The 25,260-nt window shown below is 41.6% G+C and overlaps 1 protein-coding gene across 1 annotated transcript; it reads left to right on the top strand.

Moving 5' to 3' along the window:
* The first annotated feature begins 480 nt into the window (after positions 1-480).
* slc7a5 (solute carrier family 7 member 5) lies at positions 481-21,791 on the top strand. The gene is made up of 10 exons (XM_084364863.1): positions 481-1,484; positions 3,916-4,041; positions 13,548-13,653; positions 14,791-14,835; positions 14,936-15,059; positions 15,579-15,682; positions 15,871-15,967; positions 16,084-16,233; positions 19,209-19,386; positions 19,487-21,791. Exons 1-10 carry the CDS (start codon positions 899-901, stop codon positions 19,540-19,542), a joined length of 1,572 nt encoding a protein of 523 aa, XP_084220989.1. The 5' UTR covers positions 481-898; the 3' UTR covers positions 19,543-21,791.
* Positions 21,792-25,260: the final 3,469 nt, after the last annotated feature.

Below are 25,260 nucleotides of genomic sequence, written 5' to 3'. Positions count from 1 at the left end.
TACATCACAAAACCCAACTTGAATTTGGCAACTCTCAAAACCAATAGATACATTTACCAGCTAAAAAAAAGTGTATGAATAAATACTGGATGTCCTGTAATAACAGGCTGATATTTCTATCAATTTCAATCCAGGATGTATTGTCTCAGCAACTTACAGGACTTTACATTCATTAAATCAGTGTGACATCCTTATTTTTACTCATGAGTCAAAGGTTTCTAAACTCCAGGCTACAGTTGGTGCTTTGAAGAGGATGGGCCAGATCCGTAAATGACATAAGTTGTTGTAAATCCCAATTCCTGGGGGCCTCACTTCCCCCCCCACGCTATTTTCAGACTCTCTCCTTGAGATTCCAACACCATGAAACCAGTCCAGCTGTTATGAGCGCTTGGCTGGAAAATGACATAGGTTGAACATTGAGTTCTTCCTGCTCCTGTGCGGTATCATTGGTATTTCCCTGTCATTTAATGCAGAGGTGCGGCATTGTAGACCTGGCTGAGGTCCGATATGTGGTCCCTCGACCCCAGAGCCGATGGGAGATGTGGGATGAGGAAGTGCGTGCCGAAGAGAAGCGCCGCCGCTAGAGGGCGACAAAGACAACTGATGCGGGCATTAGTAGGGAGACGCCGGTGTGAAAGCAGGGGCTGGCCTTGACGGAGGAGGGCCATCATGCCAATTTCCAGTTTCTTTGTAAGGGGATAGAGTAGAGAAACGAGAAAGCACGCTGCTCTGACTCAGACCAACAGACACACCGCTCCTCGTGGCTGAGTCCGGCCGGCACCAGACCACAGCGGACACAGAGAGGAAGAACGGACCGGCGACTGAGGGAGAGAGGCGGCAAAGTGGGAAGCTCCGAGTCCCCCGAGTGAGGAAGAAGAAAGAGGAAACTAAGCCAACGATGTCGGGGTTAAAAAAGAGAAACTCAAATTCCTCCGCAGACAGAGAGGAGGACAAGCAAGTCACGGAAAGGATGCTGAACCCGGGCAGCGGCGGGGAGAAGGGGGACCCCAACCAGACTGGAGCACTGGTAGGTGACGGCAAGAGCGCCAACAACGCCGCCGGAGGAGAGGACGGGGTCGCCCTGAAGAGGACCATCACCCTGATGAACGGCGTGGCCATCATCGTGGGCACCATCATTGGCTCGGGCATCTTCGTTACACCCACCGGCGTGGTGAAGGAGGCCGGCTCGGTGGGTCTGTCCCTGATAGTGTGGGCGGTGTGTGGGGTGTTCTCCACGGTGGGAGCCCTCTGCTACGCGGAGCTGGGGACCACCATCACCAAGTCCGGCGGAGACTATGCCTACATCCTGGAGGTGTACGGCTCCCTGCCGGCCTTCCTCAAACTCTGGATCGAGTTGCTCATCATCCGGCCGTCCTCGCAGTACATCGTCGCCTACGTGTTTGCCACCTACCTCCTCAAACCAATTTTCCCCGTGTGCCCGGTGCCGGAGGAAGGGGCCAAGCTCGTGGCCTGCCTCTGTATCCGTGAGTATCCGAGCCGGGCCATGCTGCCCGGGATGATGCAACTTTAGGCGTCGTAGTGCTGTTGTTGTGTGCTGAGGTGTGCGTGCTAGCGGCAGACATGTGAATGAATTATGATTCGCTTCCTGTGTGTGTGTGTGTGTGTGTATGTGTGTCAGCCTGTCAGAATTAGTGCACACCTGTGTGGCTGACGTGACTCAGACAGGTGGGATGACCCACCGACTCAGCTCGCACTCGGTGGGTCAGTTTCCATGAACAGTGTCGGTGCGACATGTAAATGACCACGTGTGATGCCGGTGTGAGCCACACGCACATAACGACATACTCATCCACGCGCTCAGCCTCAAACAGTGGTGAAAAGTGTCGCGATATTACATCAGCTCAGGGATGAGGGAGGATGCTCGCGCGCATCACCAGCTTGTCTCATTCAGTGAGGCCTTAAGAAACACTGTGGACATTTAATGTAGACTCTTTAAACGCCTATTCCCATTTAGATATTGAATAAAATATAAAGAACTGAGTAAAATGTAGAGATAAATAAGTAAAATCTTCAAAACTAAACAAAGAAACAGCCTCACCCCTTTAATTCTTTATTTAATTATCATAAGCAGTTGTTTCCATTAGCCTGCCTGACACCACATACTGTAGGCTACCAAACTGTCGTACTAAGTCATTCTTAATTTGAGCTTGAATTTAGAGTGAGAGATAATACCAGGCTATGAATTGAGATATTAATAAAAATGAAAGAAAATTATGAATAATGTTTTGTATTGGTTGCTGTCCAGTCAAAACCACTTATCTCCAAAATGGCAAATTTCATGAGCTTAGAAAAACGGTCGTGTTTTCAGCTTTGTGTCGGTGCATTTATCACATGATGCAGTAACTTTGTAAATGGTTTGTTTGGCTTAAGAAATAGGAATATTGTCTTGGCTCATAAAGGAGCACTCCCTCCTTCAATTTTATCAAAAATTTAAAAAAACACCAAATTTAGAGATACGTGGTTTTCAATGGTCAGGGCCATATTGTGTAAAATATTAAAATGCCAAAAATGTATAAGTTATAAATTGGGCTGAATGTGATGACAGGGTAACTAACATTTAGAATTCTGCTCAAAGTAGCCAGTTAAACCTCTACTATAATGCTGTATTTAGGGTCAGTAAATGTATTTAGCCTGTTGATGTTAGCTTCACTGTTCAGTGTTAATTAAAAATGCCAATTTGAGTGCGTTTCACTTGACACACTGCCTTGTTTTGTATGGAGTCTTAACCAGATTAACTCTGGATTATTAGCTGCTTTAGCCTACTGGCACCAGTCGCTGACTGTGCTGTTTGCTTTAGACGCCACTCACAACAGGTAGTTATTCCCCCATTTACTCCACGAACTCCTTCCCTATCTGACTACATGATTACACATGACATTGTGTATGCATATATATTAATATGTGCGTGTGTGATTGTACGCGTAGCTCTAGCAGCACCTAATCTTCAGACTGTCTGAAGGCTTAAATCCCGACTGAGACCACATGACAAAGCCGTGGACTGTGAGCCTCGCTTATGTGTGTGTGTATGTGTGTGCGTGTCTTTCACTTGCTTAGGTGTGTGTGTGCATGCCGGTGGTGTAGGCAGTGGGGTGGTCAGGGTCACTGTGGGGCTGAAAGCCAAATCTCCACACACACACGCACTAACTTACAAATACATCGCACACACATTTGGATGTGAGATATTGTTTTACCAAACCCGTTTCTGTGGGAATTTGTGGAATTGGGATCAGTATATTTCTATGCGAGTTTGTCAGCTCACGTGCGTAAGTTTGTGCGTACATGTACACACGTATTTGCTGTAGTATTAGCCAGTTTTGTGTGTGCATGCCTGTGTGAATTTTGATGCCAGTGTGTGCTTGTGTCTACGTTGGTGTGTGTCCACCCTCTACTGTACTCAGACTCCCTCTCTTTGTCCTGGTCTCTTTAACACAGAGCCTCATTGTGCTCAGTCTTGTCTTTCTGTTGTGGCCCCGACCTGATTTAGGAGCTCTAAAGGGACCTGCTGCTTTAGTTAATCACTCTTAATGGGGTCCAGGGTTATGGGCCGCTTTAACAAACCTATGTGTGTGTGTGTGTGCAGGAGGGGGTGGCTACCAGCACCAGAAAGAGGGAAAGGGTTCTTATTCTCTAAAGAACTTGTTTACCATCTCTGAATTCTTCTCCAGCAGTTCTTAAATGATGAAAATATTTGCGGCACAGTACCCAGCAGACAGAGTGAAGATTGAGGGGGTGCATACAGCATGTATTGTAATTCTGTGTGTACATTTTGAGTCAAGTGGAGTAGGGGACGATTCATGTGGTTAACGACAGGAAACAGTGAACCTCATCAAAGAGCTCATAAGTGTGCGGTCTCTCTCTCTTACTCTCCGTCGTTGTCTCTGTCTCTCTCTGCAGTCTTGTTGACGTTTGTGAACTGCTACAGTGTGAAGGCGGCCACCAGAGTGCAGGACTTCTTCGCAGCGGCCAAGCTCCTGGCACTCATTCTCATCATCATCATCGGCTTCATCAAGATAGGCCAAGGTACTTTGCACAAGCACCAATACCCTGACAGTAAATACACAGAAATACACAAACGCACACATTCACAAGGTTCCTGTTAGTGGGGGTGTTTCAGTTTCCCCATCCAAGGATCATGAATGTCTTTAATGTCTGCTTCCCTCAATACAAGTGACACACCTTCCAGCAGTTAAAAACCATATGACCTACAGGATTTGTACATCAGCACTACAATCAGATAAATTAATTAACAACTTGAGTAGAATCAGAGCCAGAATAAAAACTACTCACCTGCAGAATGATATTGTGATTATATATGAGTGAAAAAATATATAATTCTATAAGTTTTTGTTGTCTAAATTAATGATTTAGAAGAAAGCAAACAAATTAAAAATTAACAAAAAAATAATATTTGCATTTTTTTTTACACCTATATGATAAGTTTAGTAATAATACACTCATTGTTTTTGAGTCAGTTTCATTATTTCATATGTAACTTTGCATTGCATTGTGATACATACCAATATAGGAAATATTATTATCAAACCTAAATATAATTTATTTTCTTTAGTGCAGATTTCTGATGCACTGGCAACATAATTAACCAGTTAATTAAATTAGTCAGTTATCAGCGTTTTATCATAAAATCCTTACATTGAGTCTTGTATTGCATTGAATGAACAGACAGACCAAACCCTAGCTCTGCATAGGGCTTTTTTTCTTGTTTTTAGCGTCCACTATAGTTTCTCCTATACACTTGGTGACGTGAGGTATATTCAGTTGGTTGCAATCTGCAACCTCGCTGTAGAAGCCACTAAATCCTACACATAAAATTCTGTTAAAAGAAATGTATAGTTTACTATTTTAATCTAAAAACAATTGAGAATCAGGTCACACAAGTCATTACAATTTGAATCCAGATCACTTCAGTAGTTAAGTTAATGACATGTTGAAGGAATCAAAAAATCCCATTTGACAGCAGTTTGTAAAAAAAAGCACAATGAAAGCTTTGGATTTGACATTAGCTTTTGGGAATTCTTACTCTTGACATGTCCAGTTTGGAAAACACACCCTGAAGGGTAAGTGCTCCCTGCAGGTTGTTTGTTTATGTAACTTCCAGTTGAACAACAGTTGGCTTAAAATACACGAGGTAGCACAGCACACTCTGTACAGGTTCAGATATGCCACATGCCATCTTTAATGGTCCACTGTGTGCCACACGACCTGAAACAGGAAATGGTTACTTTATTTGAGCAGTTCTGTTCAGAACAGACAAGCACACCCATGCTCTAATGGGGAAACCTTAACTGAAATGTTTTCATTTCATCAGTTGCTCACTTACATAATAAGGATATCTGTTGGATTTTTTTGTTTTGCATGTGTTTCTGTAAATCTTATTTAACCATGACAACAATAATCCCATACATTAAATTAAGGGCAATTGTTTTTTACGTATAAAACAACAATTTTTTTTATAAAAAAGAATCCTGGATTCAAAGACAAATTAGCTCCAATTGAGGAGATTTTGTGTAATAGATGAGGCTTTGATGACATTTTCTTTCTCTGTTTGAAGCCTTGAAACCTCAAGTTTATGTTGCGCAGTGTTCTGTTGTGTCTGATCAAATTCCAGCATTGTAATCCCACTCTGTCTAAAGTTAATCTCAGCCAGCACTCACTGTTGTCTTTGTCCCATCCAAGCAGTGAATTTGTGGAAGCAGATTAGCCGGTGTTTTGCTTCCTGGAGTTGGGCCGAGGCCTCATTAAAGCCACAGGATGTTGTGAAGTGTAGCCAAAGACGGTAGGATGGCACACAAAAACCTGACAATGGCTCTTGAGAAGAAGGCAGCTCATTTTCTTTGGAAATGTACTCATTAGTTACATGACGTCCGAGTCATGCAGTCTGTTTGAACAAGCAAGAACTTGTATCCCATTCATTAAATGACACCCTTCCTATCTGTCTTAGCTTAATAATGTGCCTTCAGTAAACACTGCCCCCTAGAGGAAGACAGTGCAACCCTGAATTGAGACTTTAGGGCTCAGCGGGTTCATGTCATATAAATTAGACCACTATGGTTTGTAGTCCTTACTATTAAAGGTGGCATAATACATTTTCCGCTTCCTTTCCAATGAAAAAAACACTTCCACCAGGTAACTGCAGGCTTTATACCCCACTGCTGGCTGTATCTGTGTTTGTGTGTGTTTGTGTGTGTTTGTGTGTGTGCCTGTGTGTGTCTGCTGCCAAGTCCTGCTGTGCACCTATGGCTGCCTCTCTTCCTGTCTGTAGTGAAGCTGTTGGCTGCCTGTTATCCTCTGAGAGAGACATAGGGGCGAACTGAAATCCGTGGTACAGTAGATCAGTATTCGATGAGAGTGAATCTGTGCTCTGTTAGGAGAAGAATAATCGAGGGGGAAACCCACTTAAAAGAAAGTCAGCAAGCATGTGTGTTGCATGTGAATGAGTCAGTTTGAGACACAGACCGAGTCTTGCAGACTGAATATAATCACACAGCAAATAGTTACAGATTAGTAGATGGATGCTGAGAGAGGGGCTCGTTTTGTCAGTGTTTTACTCAGTAAAGTGTTTAACAATTTGAGAGATGCTTTGATTAAAAAAAGTGAAATGTGAGTTTAAACTGAAGTGGAGCTCACACAGACTAAGGGGTGATTGTGGAAAGCAGCTGAGCACAGCAGTTACCTGTCTGCTCCCTCCAGCTATGCCTCCAGCTATGTCTGCTGCGCTGAGCTCACCCATAACCCCTTTGACCTTACACCTGACATTAACCCTTGCTAAGCTTTGAAGCTCAGCTGTCTGGATAGTCTCAGTTTAACTCAAGCTGCAACACCAAACCTCCAGTTTTTAAGTTGGATGCATCTTAAACAGATGGAGCTGCATAGTATGCATACATGTATAGTGGGTGAACTGACAGACTGCTTGTTTGTGTGGAGGTCGGAGGTCACAGGTCTCAGATCAGCTGACTGGTGGGCAAACAAGACCTCAACAACACTGACTGGAATTGTTCAATAGTGGAGCAGAAAGAGCTGGAACTGGGGGAGGAGGTCAGGAGCTGGGTTAGAGCGAGGGAAGGTGGGGATTAAAGAGATCGAGAAAAGGAAAGAGTGCAGTTTCTCCAGACTTTTTTTTTTTTTACTGGCAGAGATCAGTAGCAGGTTCCTCAGGGAGCAAAGAGAAAATTTAGCTTTGAGACAGACCTGCTTAAGAATACAGTATGTATGGAGCATTGCCCCATCAAATAAACTTTGACCTCTTGATAAAGGCAGGCTGATGACGCAGTAGTGTCTGTAGAGTCAGTTGGTAGTTGTTTCTATAACAAGTTAGTTCCTTGGGAAAGACAAAGTCGTCACGATGTCAGACAGAAAGGCCTATGGGTGGTATGGTGGGTGTGTGGATCTAATGATGATATCAAGCTCTTAGTACACACTCTGTAATTCAGCAGTGTAACACGAGCTGCTGGTGATTGGACTAGAATAGAAAGTTGGACAAAATAATGAACCCTGAATTCATAGTCTTGTCTCCAAATATTAATGCAACAAATAGTAAAGTAACAGTGAAGTATTTAAGGAAAAAGTAAAAATTTCTTCTTTTATTGAAAACATTTAAATGTACCTCATAGTTAAGGTCAGATGCCTTAGTACACCATTACAGTGGACAAATCTCATCGAGTGGCACAATAAGGATTAGTGCTGATTAGGTTTCTCAAGATCGCATTTGATTTACAAGCAGATTCACAGACCAGTGTGCTCAAGTTTGATCAGTTTAAGAAGTCCTGAGCTTTGGCCAGATTCACTATAAAGAAAGTGACTTTTTGTTGATTTTCCTTAAATTGAATCCATCATTTTTCAAAATAGGTGCCTACACGGTATGAAAAACAATCCTATTGCGTTCATTTTGGCAGATATTGCGATTGCAATACATTTCCCGATTAGTGCAAATGATAATTTTTGGTTCACAATTTTCATTTATACTGAAAGACTATTTAAATCATGATGATGTGACACTTTGCGGTCTGTGGCCAAACAAACATGTTTTCTTACATCTTGAGAACAAGATTTGTAGACCAGGGCATCTCTGCAGCACCAGAGTTGTCCATTATAACACTGTTTTGCCACACATTTTACCTTTAGCAAAAACTAGCGGCTTCTTGTGATTTAAATGTTGCATTTAGCCATATCGCAATTTCAATTATATTTCAATTAATTGCGCAGCCCTGTGCATCACTGTCCGTCCCAAATCTGTAAGAGGACCACACTTTATTCCTGTATGTCTAAACCCCAGAGTTACTGATAATTATGTCATGATGCTTTGCTAGTGTCATAACCTGGCTCATGACAAATATGGGAAACACACCATTTTCTAGGTTTAAATTAAGTAATTTGTTTAACAAAGATGACTGAAATGTATAGGCAACCAGGGTTCACGAAACAATGGAATGTGAATGTCAGCAACATAGGGTGTACCTGCAATATAAGTGTGGGCCCAGATTAACAAACCATCCCGCTATTAACAAGTTACCCACACGGACAGTACTGGCTGGCAACAAGGGTCGTCACATTAGTAACTTTGGTTTTCAAAAATGTTCTTTTGTTTGTCTGTACTCAATCCTGACTGAATAACAAGCATGAGTCCTAACTGATCCCAGCTCTTTGTTCAGTAGAAGCAGGAAGTGTGTCGGTGTCTCATTTTTCAAGCAAACTTAATCCACATAAATTGAATGCAAACCCTGCCTGTCTAATACCTGTTTAGGTTTGAGTGTAGCTGGAGCATGAACAGTAATTCTACTCATTTGTAATTCTAGTCCTTAACTAAGTGCTGTTTGAAAAGGGAGCTTTTCTAACATCATGTGTCGTCTCGTGGCATTCTTAAATCTTTAACACCAATCTATCCCTCATCGTGCTTCTAATAACTGTTTATCTTAGACAAGTCTGATTATATGGATTCAGACAAAGATGTGGCTGTGATTACATCAACAAACTCACCTGACAGGCTGTCTTCACTGCAGTTGGAGTGGATGTTGCTGATTATTTGGTCTGTTTTTAGATAACATACTTTTTATTCTTTAAACAGCCATGTGATCAAAGACAGGAGAGAGAGAGGAGAAGGAACAATGTGACACAGGCTATATACCTGAGCTAAATAAATCATTTGGAGACTGGAGAAGTTGGGGAGTTAGATCAATCGGTCATCTTTTGTTTTTTTTTTGCAAAGATTCTAGCAAGACAGCAGAAATGGAGATTTCAATTGCTGGGAGGCACCGTGATTAAGTTACTTGACATATAATAGAAAAGAGCTGACGCTTAATAGCAGTGTCATAGAAGGGATCCTTGTATGAGTTATGTAAAACTGAGCATGTGAGCGTAAACATCCAGTCTCTCATTTGATATGATCATGGAGAGATCTGTCTATTCTAGTCACCATGGTGATGTGAGTTTAGTAAAGATAAACCAAACTGACACCAGACACACTCTACTCTGCTCATCCTGATCCATCATACACTAGTGTTTTTATACTGTATTCACTGTGTGTGTGCGTGTGCATGGAGCTCTGTGGCTCATAAGGTCAAAGTCTGCTGGAGTCTCAGATTAGAGGACAATGTAATCTGATTAGCTGCAGTAAACCCTGCTTTCTCAATCTGACACCTGCCCACACTGTTTGGAGGTGAAGCGCTCACACAGACTGATCTCTTACTGACCGGCGGCCACGTAAACTTACCTCTGATTTACTTCAGTCTCATCTTGTCACAGTACAAGGATTTTCTTCTCTCCTTCTTAGTCTTTATCTATCCCATACTAACATGATTTATTTAAGAAAACATACGCAGTTGCACATTTTCTGACCTCATTTAAAAGTCCTGGTTGACATCTTGAATGGTTTTGCTCTGCTGTTTCACACACCGCTCTGCCTGAGGTTTTCATGAGTAAAAGGTGTGTGTTTATGCAGTGGGAGGGTTTCACAACAGAGGTCTTAACAAATAGCCCAAAACATGGTGAATTCCCTTCATGCCAGTCTTAGAGTGCTGCTAATCCATGTAATTCCTTTGCCTTTACCTGATCCACGGCCTCTTTAAATCTAACGTAAACTCAGTCACTGCACCCTCATAGCCAAAGATCTGTTGTTAAATTGAGTTTAATCACAAGAAAACCAGTTTCAAATTCACCATGTATGCCCTGACTGTTCTGATGAGAAGAAACATGGAGACTAACCCCTTTGTTACAGCTAGTATGAACTGGGGCCACAGGTAATCCTTTAAATGGTTTCGTTAGCTCAGCCCAACCAATTACCATCTGTGTGCAGTGTGCCAGACAGCTTAAGTTTGACAGTCACTTTTGTTATCCTTAAAACTGTATGCGTCATTTTCATTTATGTTCAGCTCTCTCCACATTTCTGCAATATTATTTCCTCCATGGTATTCTCACTTTATTTCAGGGATAAATGTGACTGACAACTAAAAACAAAAGAGGGATATCATGAGGAGAACTTTGGTTTTGGGAGATGGTTTAAAAGTAATGTTATTCTGTGAGGCACCCTGGTGGCTCGCCTGGCCTGGGCCCTTTGCTTCATGTCTTCCCTGGCTCCTGTCTAAGTCTCATAAAGACCAAAAATAATCTTTTAAAAAGTATCATTTAAAAATCGTTGTGAAATATGCTGATTAATTTCTCACAGAGAGTAAGGTGAGAAGACTGATACCACTCTGCACTCCGCATGAAGGTACAGCTGTGAGCTGATTGGCAAAGCTGAGCACAAGGGCTGGAAGCAGTGGGAAACGGCTAGCCTGGCTCACTCAGTGGTTAAAAAAAAAATTTGGTTTTCTAATCAAATTGTAGTTGTGTCTTAAACTTGTGAACAAACAGAATTTACAAATGGCAATTGTAGTTTTAGGTTAGGCTTCTGGGCGGGGGATAAAAATTGTTGTTTGTCAGGACATAGTTGCGCCAGATATCTTGGCCTAAAACCAATCGTTTTTTACATTTTACATTTCTATCCAGAAATGTTTAAACAGAGGTTTAAAGGTGTTAGCAGCTAGCAGTTTCCCCCTGCTTCCACTCTTTATGCTAAGATAGGCTAATCAGCTCGTGGGCGTAGCTTCAAATGTATTGCTTATGGTATTGATATTCTTATCTGACTCTTGCATTTTTCCCAAAATGTTGAACTATTTCTCAAAGGTATACGTTTTGTGGAATAAGAGGATATCAGACCAAACTAATTAGTAATTGCAGTACTTTCTCATGCAAAAGTGTCCATTTAGTGCTTAAAATCCTTTTAATTCCAACCATTAAACCAGGTCTAATTGAAACTCACTAACTAGAAGTAGGAGCTCAGGTTGTCTGTCATTCAGTCTTTGTGCACCTTTGAATGTGTGTGTTGCATGCATATTTTATTCTATGTGTGTTTGTGTGTCTCACTTTCACTGCCTGGCACTGGAACCATGTGACCAGCTGATTGCAACTTAGAGGGTTTCCTGACCAGTGAGGTGGAAAGTAATGGGGGGTAACAGGAGAATAAATAAAGCAGAGTGTACGAGCAAATTTGACACTAAGTGGATTGAACGAAAGATCTAAGTTTTGAGTCCTTGTCCTACAAAACAAGAGCTGGTTAGATTGAAGAAGGAAAAATAATAGCAGAAGTCAGGGATGACTCAGAATTTCACCATAAGAAGCTGTAAAGGTAAAGAATGAGTCAGGCGTTCCACTGAGCTGTAAGGTGAGCTGTAGGTTTGAAGGTAGACGGCCCTGAGATGTGATTGTGTGTATCTGTGTGTAAAGAAATGGGCAACCAAGACCTGGGGTATATGACAATCACATGAGGTCCTAGTCTGTTTATATATTCTCAGCTTGTTCAAAAGAGACTCCTTTGCAGATACATCTAAGAGCAGGAAACAACTTGTTCAATGTTTGAATGGAACAGTCATTGAGTCAAAAATGACTACTTCCAGTAAAAAGACATCCGTTAGAGGTGCATGGCTGTATACAAGCTATGGTTCTGGGCAGAACATGCCAGCTAATTGGTATGCCAAAGATCACAATGCGATTGGATCCAGCTATGGCAGTTTCGCATTTCCTGTGATAATCGTGGGATATATAAGAATGACTGAAAAAAAGGAAGGAATAATGGTTTGGGTTTAAATAGCTTAGCTTCATACGGGAAACAAACCCTGTTCTCCCATGTGAAAGTCCTGTGTTTGACCCATCCATCTATCTACCCTGACATCCCCTCCCCACAAAGACTTTGTCTTTATACTACATTCATTGTTAGTTTACAACTCACGATCTTATTTGAACCCTAACCGAGGAGTTTTGATGCCTAAACCTGACCAAAGTGTGACCATTTCACAACGTTCATGTAAACACATCAATATGCAGGCACAAACGGTGCACCACTGAGCAAACTCCATTCTTAACATGTTCTTGGTGCCTGACACACCTCCTGTATGTCAGATATTTCTCATCTGAACTCAACTCAGCTCAGCTTTCAGCTACTTTAGAAGGAGTAGCGCTGAAAAAATTAGTTGGTTTTTAAAACAACAGCTGTTTTGATAAAAATAATTGCATTTATTTTTATTTTTCAAAAATAATTTTGTTCAGTAGTTGCAGTTTTTCAGCTTTTCTGTGGTTAATATCATCACAAATTGATTAAGGTGGGTTTTAGACTTATTATCCTAACTGATTTTGTTGCTTTTATGAGCAAGTTAAAAGAACCATAAGGAATCTCAGCTATAGACATGAGTTTAAACATGCTATAGACCAGGATCCAGAGACCCCCGGCACAGCTACCATCTCAGGCTGGTATACAGAGCAGGACTAACCAGGCAGGGTAACAGGGATGCTGTAGTCACATATCTGTCTGTTTGTTATGAGTCCAGTAATCGGGTGTTTCCCACGCTGCACAGCAGCTTAGGGCTTACCCTCCCAGTACCAACACTGCCCAGGGCTGTTGGTTTAGCAACCGTCGCTGTGTCTGAGAATGTGTGCCTGTTGTGGGGAGGAATGTGGTACAGATCCCCTCAAACCAGCATCAACCCGAAGGTCTGAAGAGGGGCTGTGACCAAAATGTTATAAATCCTCACGATGACTGGTCGATTCAATTACCAGTAGTCCCTCAACTACTGGTTACCTCCTCTTGAGCAAGGCAATAAACCACCAACTTGCCTCTGAGTGTCTCTTCTTGTAGCCCCCCCGACTGTCTGTTGTGTGATCCGTCCCTACCTCGGGTAAATCCACAGGACCGTGCCACAGTCAGGTTCACTTATTGAACATCTCAGCCTGTCTCAACTCCATTACATTCTGCAGTCCTTCACTGATCCACATACTGAGAAAGATTTAAGCTTTCCCCCCTCCAAAGGCTTTCTGTTGTGTGTTGGGCACATACACATCATTGTTTCATTTATTGTTCCACATTTCAGGGTCATCAGACTGGCTGGTACTTGCCTCCAGAGCTGTAATTCAGACAGACGGATTTGGCCTTTTTTTTTTTTTTCTCTCTCATTTTAACCTAATTTTTTCCTCTTGTTCTCCAGGTGACACAGATGGTCTTCTTCCAGAAAATTCTTTCAAGGGGTCCAAATATGAGTTTGGCAGCATTGGCCTGGCGCTCTACAGCGGTCTGTTTGCCTACGGTGGCTGGTGAGTTAATACATCCACCTACCTGTGTGATCAGGTGGCAAGCCACTGTGCTGCCTGTTCATTATACAGTTTATCATTTCGGATCATCAGACAATATATACATTGTATAGTTTTTAAGTGACCCCTCACGGTTGAGGGATGGAAATGAACCCATGGAACCATGCAGGGCTGGTTCCATGGGCCCTGGGCCATTTTGGTGCCCTAGGCAAGGTTGGGATTTGGAGCAGGCTGCGTTTCACTGGAGGTAGGTGGCATTCTGGATGTGGTGGTGCTGCTGCTTGTTGCCTGACCTGCAGCTGTATTCAAACATACAGTACATCCATACTGTTACACCACTGCAGTGAGTCTGTTCTGTCATATTTACTTCATATAAAGTAGACACTGTACAAATAAGCTTAATTTAATTGACATTTAATTACTAACAAGGTTTAACCATTACATTCAGTAATAATAGAAATAACAACAATTAAAATAATAACACAGCAGTGTATCAGAGACCATAAATCATTTTCTGAACTTACAGTACATACTGTGGTGTAGATTGTAGATTGTAGATTAGAAGGCCCTTCTCTAGCAGCTACTGGAGGCTTCTGCAAAAAGTTCTTGAGTGCATCTGGACTGTTATAGAGTAAACTATTACCGTACAAGCAAAAACATGTAGCTGCAGCCTGCACACTACTACTGGCACCAACTTGTGATTATGCATTAGTAGAATAAAAGAGGTTGCACTACATTTAAATAGTTACACATGGAACACCCTGGTACCATGGATTATTACTTTGGACTAAAACATTATGTTAATCAGTTACATTACCTTATCATCAAGATAAGACTCCACCTAATGTCCATTAATTATGATATTGAGTTGTCACCAAGCCTACTTCCTAGATTCTAACTAGATTGTGAATTCATCCCTGGAGATCAATAACATCACTGTGTTTCTTTTCTTTTCACTGTAACAAATTGCAGTCTATGTCGAAATAAAGTAGAATTTCTTTGTGTTTGGGAAATTCACCTTACAGTTATCCTTTTCCATTTAGAGATTAACACATGACAGTTTTAATTGTACAGTAAGCATGATATATGTTTTGCTACAAAACGTTATATATAATTGTTCATATTCTCTTCTGCTTACAGGAATTACTTGAACTTTGTCACTGAGGAGATGATTGAGCCTTACAAGTGAGTATGACTGAGTGACTTGTATGATTTTATGATAAAATACAAAGGATTGATTGAAAATCTGTGGTTGTAACTGAGAATGTTTGTGTATCTTCCTCAGAAACCTTCCTCGTGCCATCATCATCTCTCTGCCCATAGTGACAGCAGTGTATGTTCTGACCAACCTGGCTTATTTCACCACCCTATCCCCTGAGAAGATGCTGGGCTCGGAGGCTGTGGCTGTGGTGAGTACACACACTTTGAGCTACTTTCTTTGTATGAACAGTGACACATTAATTTTGTGTAAATGGCAAGATAAAGAGTTCAAAATGCAGGAAGCTGTTGTAGCTTATCACACCATCTACTTGTATTTATCCCTCCCTTGTCAGAGGCCAAAGTACTCTACAGAAGAGCAATATTTTGCACACAGTGGTACAAATGTGTCTTTTGAATAAACTGTGTAAGCTTATTTCCTATTTGTGACTGAGCTTAAAAGCTTGTCACACTAACTGACAGCTAGCTCGGAAATTTCGTAACTCATTATTGAGTAAGATGGCACACAATCTTGATGACAAAATGCAAGGTGCAGAAAATAGCCAGTACAACGTGGCCCTGCCAGTAGTCCCCACTCCACCAAGCCCCTTGCACCACCTGTTTAGTATCACTGAATTTCTCCATCACTTTTGATGTGACTGGACCTAACTACTACTACTTTACTTGAGTTCTTATCACGTCTGTACTCTCTGTGTGTGATTTTCCTGCAGGATTTTGGTAACGTTCACCTGGGTCCAATGGCATGGATCATCCCCGTGTTTGTAGGTCTGTCCTGCTTTGGATCAGTCAATGGCTCTCTGTTCACATCATCCAGGTAATACACTGACACACACTGCAAATTTAAAACATGTCCAGAAACATTTAAACACATGTAGACTAACCAGGTTTAGAGAAACAGTGAGCGCTGCACAAACATCTAGAATCTTGTCATGAGAACATAATACATTCGTTGGAATCATTTATCTGTTCATGCTCAGCATCATGTCTGTACTTCCCTTTCAGGTTATTCTTTGTGGGTTCCCGGGAGGGTCACCTTCCCAGTCTGCTGTCAATGATCCACCCCAGCCTGCTTACCCCACTGCCTTCACTAATATTCACTGTATGTACCCTTATTGTCTAATTCATTGCACACTAAAGCAGACAGTATGTTGAGCTTCAGTATGTGTAACGCCACAACAATTGCACGCCTAATTGCTTCTGTCTCACTCTCTACAGTGCTTCATGACACTACTCTACGCCTTCTCCAATGACATCTTCTCCGTCATAAACTTCTTCAGCTTCTTCAACTGGCTCTGCATCGCCATGGCGATCGTCGGGATGATGTGGCTCCGCTATAAGAAGCCAGAGCTGGAGCGGCCAATCAAGGTGAGCCGAGCCTAATGCACTCAGCCAATCTGAACCAGAAACCAGAGAAAAGTCAGTACAGGTACATGGATAAGGCTCGCTGTTTTTGTTTGTTTTGTTCTCCCTGACTTTTGTGATCATGGACAGACGAACACAGAAGGCTAAAGACGACTGGACATGAAAGTCTCACTTGGACTTTGTCACCATCTACTCCTACTTGAGTTAGCTTTGGCAGCAGGAAATGTTTCTTTTTTGTCTCATGCGACCAACAAAGATCCATTCAGCAGAGCTCAGATGAATAGAGACTGATCGCAGATTAACGGACAGAAGAGAAGCTGGATGCTTGTCAGCTGGTGTCCAGGCCTGTGGGGTAATAGTTAGTGTGTGTGTGTGTGTGTGCGTGTGTGTGTGTGTGTACAAGAGGAAGAGTACTATTCTTTCTGAAACCAGTTGCTGCAGGACTCCCCAGCACACAGAAGTCCATTGTGCAGTGTTTGCACTTTGTCTGAATGTGAGTGTGTGAACTTTCACGTGTGATGCTGTACATGTGTGAATCCCTGATTAGAGCCTGATGGCCGCCCTGACTACTCATCCGCCCGCTGGAAGGCGTTGTGTACTGGTCAGAGGCGGAGTCTATTGGGTCGGTGAAGTGAAAGAGGCAGATAGATCTGTTAGCCCAGCACTCTGTGTGTGCGTGTGTGCGACTAAGTGAAGGGACAGTGGTGGCACTGTCTGTCTGCTGACCTCCATTTCTCTCTCTCACTCCCCTACTCTATTTCTCTCTCCTTTCTTTGTCTGTCACATTCCTGCTGTTCAACAGATTTGGAGCAGAACTGCCAGTGAATCACACAATTACTAATGAATCTTTTTGAAGAGATGCTGTACATCTGCAATCTTGTAGAGTCATGACATCTTCAGTTCACATTCAGTCTGTAGCCAGAAGTGTGTGGTCACCTGACCATACCTCTCATAAGTGATTGTTGGAGGCATTCATATGCCGCTATAACAGCCGCCACTCTTCTGAGAGGGCTCTCCACTTGGTTTTGGACGTGGCTGCAGGGATCTGCGCCCATTTAGCATGCGCCCACAAGCACATTAGTTGGGTTCAATACTGATGTCGGGTTATAAGGCCTGGCTCGCAGTTAGCGTTCAAGTTCAACCAGAATGAATGGGGTTGAGGTCAAGTTCTTCTTCACCAAACTCAGAAAGCCATTTCTTTGTGGACCTTGCTTTGTGGACAAAGGCGTTGTCATGGTGACACAGGAAGGGCCTTTCCAAACTGTTGCCACAAAGCTGGAAGCACGCTGTTTTCTCAGATATCATTGTATGCTGTAGCAAAAAAATGTACCTTCATTATGGCTGAGGAGGTCCTGTCCTAATCAAGAAAAACATGCATTCACTAATGATGTGTAATCACCAACTCTTCACTCCCCTTCATTTTGGTGCCTTTCAGCTGATTGTTTTGGTTCACTCGTATTTCATATTTTTTGGTGTAATGTACACTGTTAGCCTCAAACAGCAGAAGCAGAAAGTTAGCAACTAGCTCATGAGCATAGTGGAGCATTTAGCAGCTTAAGAGTCGAATGTTTCTCTCAGGAGTTGGTGGAGACCAAAAACAGAGCAAAAGGGAGTGTGAATATTAGACTTGTATTCATGAGGTGGTCAGAAACATGACTCTAAATGAATACAATGTGGTCCATGCTGCTGTGAGGCTTTTGACCCACTGATCCACTTGATGCATACCTATACTGGTTCACTATCATCCTCTACTAGGGGAACTATATTGTAGTTGCACTTTGCTCCAGACTTAAATCAGAATCAGAAATACTTTATTGATCCCTGAGGGGAAATTGCTTGCGTTATAGCTGCTCCCATCCAAAGTCCAGAAATATGCAGGGAAAAAAGATAAAAAATAAATACAATTTTTAAAAAAATAAATAAATAAAAATGGTAAAGGTCCAGTGTGTAGAATTTAGGGGTTGAAATGGAAAAATAGTCTCAGCAGGAATGGAATATAATGTTCATCGTCCTACAAAGGTACTGGGTCCGCCAGTCTGCCATGTTGCAACGCCACATTTCTACAGTAGCCCAGAACAGACAAACCAAACACTGACTCTAGGGAAGGGCTTTTGTATTTTTATTGGTTTGATCTGCCACCTCAGAGGAGGGTGAGAAGAGGTTGCAATCTGAAACGTCCCCATAAAATTCCACTAAATCATACACACTGGTCCTTTCAATATAATCACACACTTTATTGAAGTTACTAAACTGTTAGAAAGACAACTAGAAAGAGCTGTAGATTTTCTTTTGTTTAGTTTTGCATGTTTTTTATGTTTGTAGGTAGTGTTTTGTTTCCAGTATGTACTTATTTGCACTCCAAATAACTTTTTTTAGAGACTTGGGTTGGGTGTGGTCTTAAGTTGCTCTGACATCTCACTACAGTGTTCTGAGGCAAAGATGATACTGTGTCAAGGGAGAACAGAACAGAAAGTCATTTGGACCTGCTTCAGTAATGAGACTAGTTTATTAAGAGAGAAATTAAAATGTACAAGGGAGTGGACAGCTACATGGGTCGGAAAATCCCTTTAATGGTACTGTAACTATTATTCACTTGCTTGCCAAGTTGGATTAAAAGATTGATACCACTCTCATGTCTACAGCTAAATATAAAGCCACAGCCAGCAGCCGATTAGCTTAGCATTGAGACAAGGGTAAACTGGCTCCGTCAACAGTTGCCAAAATTCAGTGATGAGCACCTCTAAAGCTCACTGATTAGCACACATCTTGTTTGATTAATCTGCACAAAAATAGAAACGTAAAAACAACATGTCATGGTTTTACTGGGGATTATGTACCCTTTAGTCACTAGAAGTGACTAAGCTTTATTCCCAAAATGACGAATTATCCCTTTGAGAGAGGGGCGCTGTAGATCTCTGCACTTTATCTGATGATCTTTCAGAGTTTCTGTTAAAAATCCTCCTATCTTCTCTCTGCAGGTGAATATTCTGCTGCCAGTGAGCTTCGTGCTGGCCTGCCTCTTCCTCATCATCGTCTCCTTCTGGAAGACTCCAAAGGAGTGTGCCATCGGCTTCGGCATCATCGCCACCGGTGTTCCCGTGTACTTAATCGGTGTGTGGTGGAAGAGCAAACCCCAGTGGCTACAACAGGGAATCTGTGAGTACAGCACCTGTCTCTGCTCATGATTGAGCCTCTGAAACTGCTGTTTCACTTGACATTGTGTATAATCATCAATCGTGTGTGTGTGTGTTTGCAGTCTCCACCACAGCCCTCTGTCAGAAGATGATGGAGGTGGTGCCTCAGGAGTCCTAAAAGCCAGTGGCCAATTGGGTTGCACCAACAGTGACCTCTGAGCTCTGACATCAAAGCTGATGAAGCCTGACCTCTGTTGACCCCCCTATCCCATCACTCCTTCTTTCTTACACACACACACAGACACAGACACACACACACCCTGTCTGCTGGGTGTTGATAAGGACCTGATGAAGACAGAAACATGCAGGCGTTAGCGGCCTTTAACTCTTTTTCTCTTGTTTCTTATGTTGCTGACATTTTTGAGTTGTTACCTGTTTTTGAGTATGAACTATTTTTAGTCACTAACTATCCTTTGTAGGCTGTTATGAGTTGTTGTTTATTACGATGCATTTCAATGATTTGTTTTTATTTGTGAATAAGTTGATGTTAAATATCCTCCCTCATCAGATCACTGTTGTGTGTATCAAGCTGTGCCTTATGTGGCAAATGAAGATGTACCTGTCAGCTGTGGCAGTAGTTGTCGATGATGTCTGAGACTGCGGTCAGCCTTGGCACTGACTTGTAAATAGCTGTAAACAGCTGTAAATAGCTGTAAACAGCTGTCAACAGCTGTAAAGAGAGCTCTCTCTTGAGTCTAAAACCTTTGCATCCAGGAACTTTTTTGTTAAAATCCTGCAAGCATCTGCTTTTAATCTCCTGAAACCAACTTTTGCTTCCAAGTAAAAGTAAAAGTTAAAAGATGAGTTTTGTCAGATATTCATGAAGGAAAGCTTTGGGCCTGCAGTCATTACAACTCACGCACTTTTAGCTAAAGTCCTGTGCTCTCTGTGTTGTTGCTCTTTGGTCGACGTTGCAGCACCACTCAGTGTCTGTCGTCTGTTGGGTTTTAACCCTGACCTCTGTTTATGTGACCCAGTGTGGTTTGAAAGCTGCTCTAGGAAGAGGTTTCTGTTTATTGATTTTGACTGTTGACTCAAATGTCCGTTCACATGAAGACATGTCATTAGTCAACTGACTTATACACATGCAGGTGGGTAGTCAGTATATTGAGCTTACTCGTCTGGCTAATTGGAACCCTCAGAGGGAGGAGGAAGAACTATAGGGAGATGTTAAAATGTCATGTTTTTGGTCAAAGCCTACTTGCATTACATATTTATTTCAAACGTATTACATACCAGCCATGGTGGTAAACTCTACTGCAGATCCCCTCACAGGATTTCTGGGAATTGGAGTTTACCTTTGAAGTGCATTAGTCTTTAAATCAATAGTGCGGTCAGATGAACCAAGGTGCATATACCAGGACTCAAAAGTGTATGAAGACAATAAGTGAAAAGTGGGTCAAAATTCAAAGTATGCGCCATTTTCCTGCTGTTGATTATTTTTTGGGTCAGCGACCTCGTTATTAGTGGGGATCAATATCTCCTTGTTCTGAGCCCAGCTCACAGAATGCCATTTAAACTCATCACACTGACTGTTTTCAGACACAATGTTTCAAACTGAACACTAAAATAAAGGCGTGTAACTGTACACACAGTGTCAAGTTAGAGCAAGGGTTTGTTTGTGCGCATGTTGAAGGGGGAGGGAAGTGTCTACATTAGAGGTTCAGTCACTTTCAAACAGTTTTTGTTTTTCAGTCACTGGTGACATTTCTGTGTAAACATCTCACTGTTCAATACTTAGATTTTCTGTCACATTATATTGTATTTTAGTGTGTGTGTGTGTGTGTTTTGGGGAGTCCTTAATGTGTGGGTGGAGGCAGGTTGGGGTAAGAGGTCAAAGATAATACAGAGAGAGATGTTAGAGAGGCAATGAGGAGATTTTTTTTTTTTTTTCTTTTTTTTTTAAAAGAGGGGGAGGAAGGCGCAGAAGGAGCACATTTTCAGATCACATAGTGAACTGCTAGTTTTTGTTTTTCATCCTCATTTTTTGTTTTTACTTGTCCACACACAGCCACAGTTAGTTCTGTATTATTAACGTCGACCCTCCTCCCAGCAACGGACCAAAAGTTCCACGTTACTGTGGCAGCGTCGTTTCCGTAGAGACTGTGTGAGCGCTCTAGAGGGGGCAGAGTCGTTGCCGGTGGATGCAGGAGGGGTTAATGTGTAATATGTTTTAGAGGTAGATCCTTTCTAACACTCCAGCCATCGCACAAAGCCGATGGGGAAACTAACCTGAATAGGACTTTAGAAATTTTATTTATTTATTTTTAGGAAACTTTGTTATCTATTGTTATTAGTCCTTCTAATTTGTTTACAGGGCATTTTGTGCAAAGTGCTTTACAAATAAATCTTGAGGTTTTTTTTCCACTCTTGTGTTCTGTTGTGTTTGGTTTTGGTCTGTGTGTTGTCTCATCTGTTCTCCTTTATTCACTTATTTTTTATTTTATTTTTGTATGGCTAAATGCCAACTATAATCACAGCATAATCCGCAAATACCAAAAAATATAAATCATGGGGATGCTTTTGAATATGGTTTATTTTAAGTTGGAGCTGCTTGACATGACTTTGAAGTTCCACTTTTACAGAGCTCTATAGCATCTTTTAGCTCATTGTTTAGGTTTTTATGGCCCGTAAACATACAGTTTTGGTTCAGCTTAGGTCAGGGCTGTCACCCTCTTTGTTTTTTGCTAAAAAGCTCTGAGAAACCCACTGTACACTACCGGACCAGTACCTAACATCAGACTGACAAGGTAGCAACAAGCTGCTGAACAAGTCTAGATATTTTCTTCAGGAACAGATCTAAAAGTAGAGTGATTAGAAACACAACTCTAAATGAATGCTTATGTTGCGTCTGCTACAAGGGCAGACAAACATTTTTTTGGCAACATTTTAGCCTAACAGCTTTATAAGCTGATTAAACCTGTGTCAATGTGTTGAATATAGCTTGTTGCACTGCCCCCAAGTGGCCAGAATAATTAATGCAGGTTGGAGAAGGTGAAAACCTTTCCAAATTTTCAACTTGTCCTTGATTTCCACGTTCTGTGTGTACAAACAAGGATGCAGATTCTTGTTTTTTATTGGGATAAATAGAAATATACAATGACTGCATTAAAATTAAGGACATCTTAATATTGAGTTTTATATCATTGTTCTCCAAGAGTAAAAACTTTATCTCCAACTTCCTTCTGGAGGGTGACAAACTGTCAAATATCCTGTCCATAAACTCAGAAAATTCACCATATTCTTCTGGGGGCTATCTTAATTCTTCTCTCAGCTGCTTTTGGACAAGTTGATCACTTTATCTTTTTGGACTGCCTCAAGCATGTTGTTGGCATTCAGGGACTGGCCCTCCTCCTACATCCAAGACCAGTTGGCCTCTGTCAGAATTGGGACTTTGTGTTCTTCCTCTGTTCCCATCTCGTGTAGAGTATCACAAGGCTCCGTTTTAGGTCCTATTTTATTCTCATTTTGACTTCTTCCTTTAGGGTATGTTTTCAGAAAATATAATACTACTATCATTTCTATGCAGACGACTCCCAGCTGTACCTCACAGTGTTTATTATCTTTAAATTGTTTTGGGGATGTAAAATCCTGGATGGCAAAAAGCTTCCTTAAGCTGAACCAGAACAAAATTAAGGTCCTGATTTCCAGTCCTGCAGACAGTTCTGCATCCATTATCAATGCTGGGCCTCTTTCATCAGATGTAAAGTCCCGTGTAAAAAATCTTGGCGTTTTCTTTGATTCTGGTTTAAAATTTTATAAACAAATCAACTCAAGATTCTTCTTCTGAAGATTCTTGCTCGACGTACGTAAATGTGCTCTCTAAATACACATGCCTTGCCTCAGCTAAGTTGATAAACAAAATCATGAATAGTCTGGACCCACTTCACACAGGATCTCTGTAATAATTTGTACCACTGGTGTACAATTTATTCTGAAAACCTCAGCATGATTTGTTACTTTGTTACTTTAGTGAACAGGCACAATGAAAGACAGTGCTAATCCACTGAATAACAATTTGAACTCGCTGTTCCATAAACAACTGGACCTTTTCCATGTAACAGACTCATTAACTGATGTCAAAAGCTGCACCACTGTAACACGGCATTGAAACAATAGTGGCTAAATAATTTCCTCTTGACCAGTGCCAAAAACAATACTCTGTACTGCAATAAAACATTAACTAGACCAACAATGTCACCTGCCAGTCACCTTGCCTTCAACACAGGACTTCTTCCGTCAGCTGTTTACTTAGACTCGCTTCTCTTCAGACTGTTTCATGTTGCCATTCAGTGTGTCCATCACTGTTTGTCTTTTTATTTTATTTGACAATTACGTGTGTGGCATTACCACACCTGTGCAGCAGCAGAGTAATGATTGGATTGAATGTGTAAAGAGGAGTGTATGAGAAGAGGAAGTACTCAGAGCTTGTGTGTGTTTGCTGACCATTATACAGGTCACATGTCTCATATTTTGGTATAAATGTTTGTAAGATCATTTTTTGCTTGAAATTCCACTCGATTACAACAAGCTGCTCTATCAGACACTGTAGCACATCTGTTTCCTGTGCCCTGTGTTCAAGTATCTTATTTACTGGTAATCTAGTGCTTTGTGAAACCTGCTTTGTACTGTGTAGCAGCACGAGTAGATTCAATTTGTGTGTTTCCTCTTTCTTTCCCGATGCTCTTTCCAGTATTTTCATTAGCATTGTGGAAAATCTGAAATGAGAGAAAACGTGACCTACTTTTGAACCTTTGTTAACATGTCACACTCCTCTCTCACCTGCATCCTGCCTGACTCCTCACTCTTGACTGTCCCGTGAAGGCAAATAGCAACAAAAATGTGAAAAGCAAATCTTTTTTAATTGTTCTAAAAACAGTGGCGCCCCCAAGGTGGGGCCAGGGGGACCATGGCCCCCTGCATATAACTGTTGGCTGTCTTTGCGAAAAAACACCCCTTCCCCTAGTGAGTTGCATATGCATAATATGTTTCTCAGTAATGAGAACAAAATGCGTTTATCTGATATTTAACCTTACATACTATTTATTTACAGTAACCTTTGGTGGCCAAGCCAAGATTTCCGTGGCCCCTTCTGGCCCCCCCCTATAAAAAATTGTGGGGCCGCCCCTGTCTAAAAAGCCTTACTTACTTCCTTACATTACTTCTCTTGTTCCAGAATTCTATATTTAGGTGTTTTTTTTACAGTATTGAGATTTATTTTTGAAAAGCTTGGGTGATTAAAATCGATTTTGTTCTTGTCGATTGATAATTTAAAGTTATTTTTCTACGTTGAATTATAACTTTTTCAAATCACTGCCTGTAAAAAAAGCCTTAATTTATCGTTCTGTAGTGTCTAGACTTACCACCAACTCTACCTGGAAAATTACTGTGATCTTTACTGTGCGTGGTGCCTACTAAACATTATATTTTGCCTTTGTGCCTGTGTTAAACTGCCTCTCGTCTTGCTCTGTAGCCTCTACAACACAAGACAGGAAGGATGAGCGTCTGAGTGATCTTATTGTTAAAGAGGTAGCAAAGGGTGTCTGTTGAGCGCTTTCCTGATCTTCGTCAGGCCTTACTCTGCCTTCTCATGCTCTCCTCACACTCATCCTCAGTCATTTAGTGTTCCAGTTTCCATCAAAGTCTTGCAGGCAGTCGGAAATTCCTGTTTCCCACTCGTGTTCCCACTTGTAGGTCACAGCTGAATGGATGTGGAATGCCAACGTCTCATCAATGAATTGTGCAACTTGCATAACGTCTAAACAGGTTCCTTGGTCGAGGTTTAGTTTCAGACAGTTAACAAACAAACAAAAAACAGTCAAATTACAATTTAAAA

This window comes from Pagrus pagrus, assembly GCF_965226575.1.
Source record: "Pagrus pagrus genome assembly, chromosome: 10".
Taxonomy (NCBI): domain Eukaryota; kingdom Metazoa; phylum Chordata; class Actinopteri; order Spariformes; family Sparidae; genus Pagrus; species Pagrus pagrus.
Note: the sequence above shows the minus strand (reverse complement) of the source record. Positions and strands in the feature narration are given on the sequence as shown.

What these genes read in the sequence shown, in the direction of transcription:
- slc7a5 (XM_084364863.1), top strand. Translation starts at nt 899, where the DNA reads ATGTCGGGGTTAAAAAAGAGAAACTCAAATTCCTCCGCAGACAGAGAG. An exon ending in GAGATGATTGAGCCTTACAA is followed by an intron (nt 14,836 to 14,935) that starts GTGAGTATGACT and finishes TATCTTCCTCAG; the next exon opens with AAACCTTCCTCGTGCCATCA. An exon ending in GTGGCTACAACAGGGAATCT is followed by an intron (nt 19,387 to 19,486) that starts GTGAGTACAGCA and finishes GTGTGTTTGCAG; the next exon opens with TCTCCACCACAGCCCTCTGT.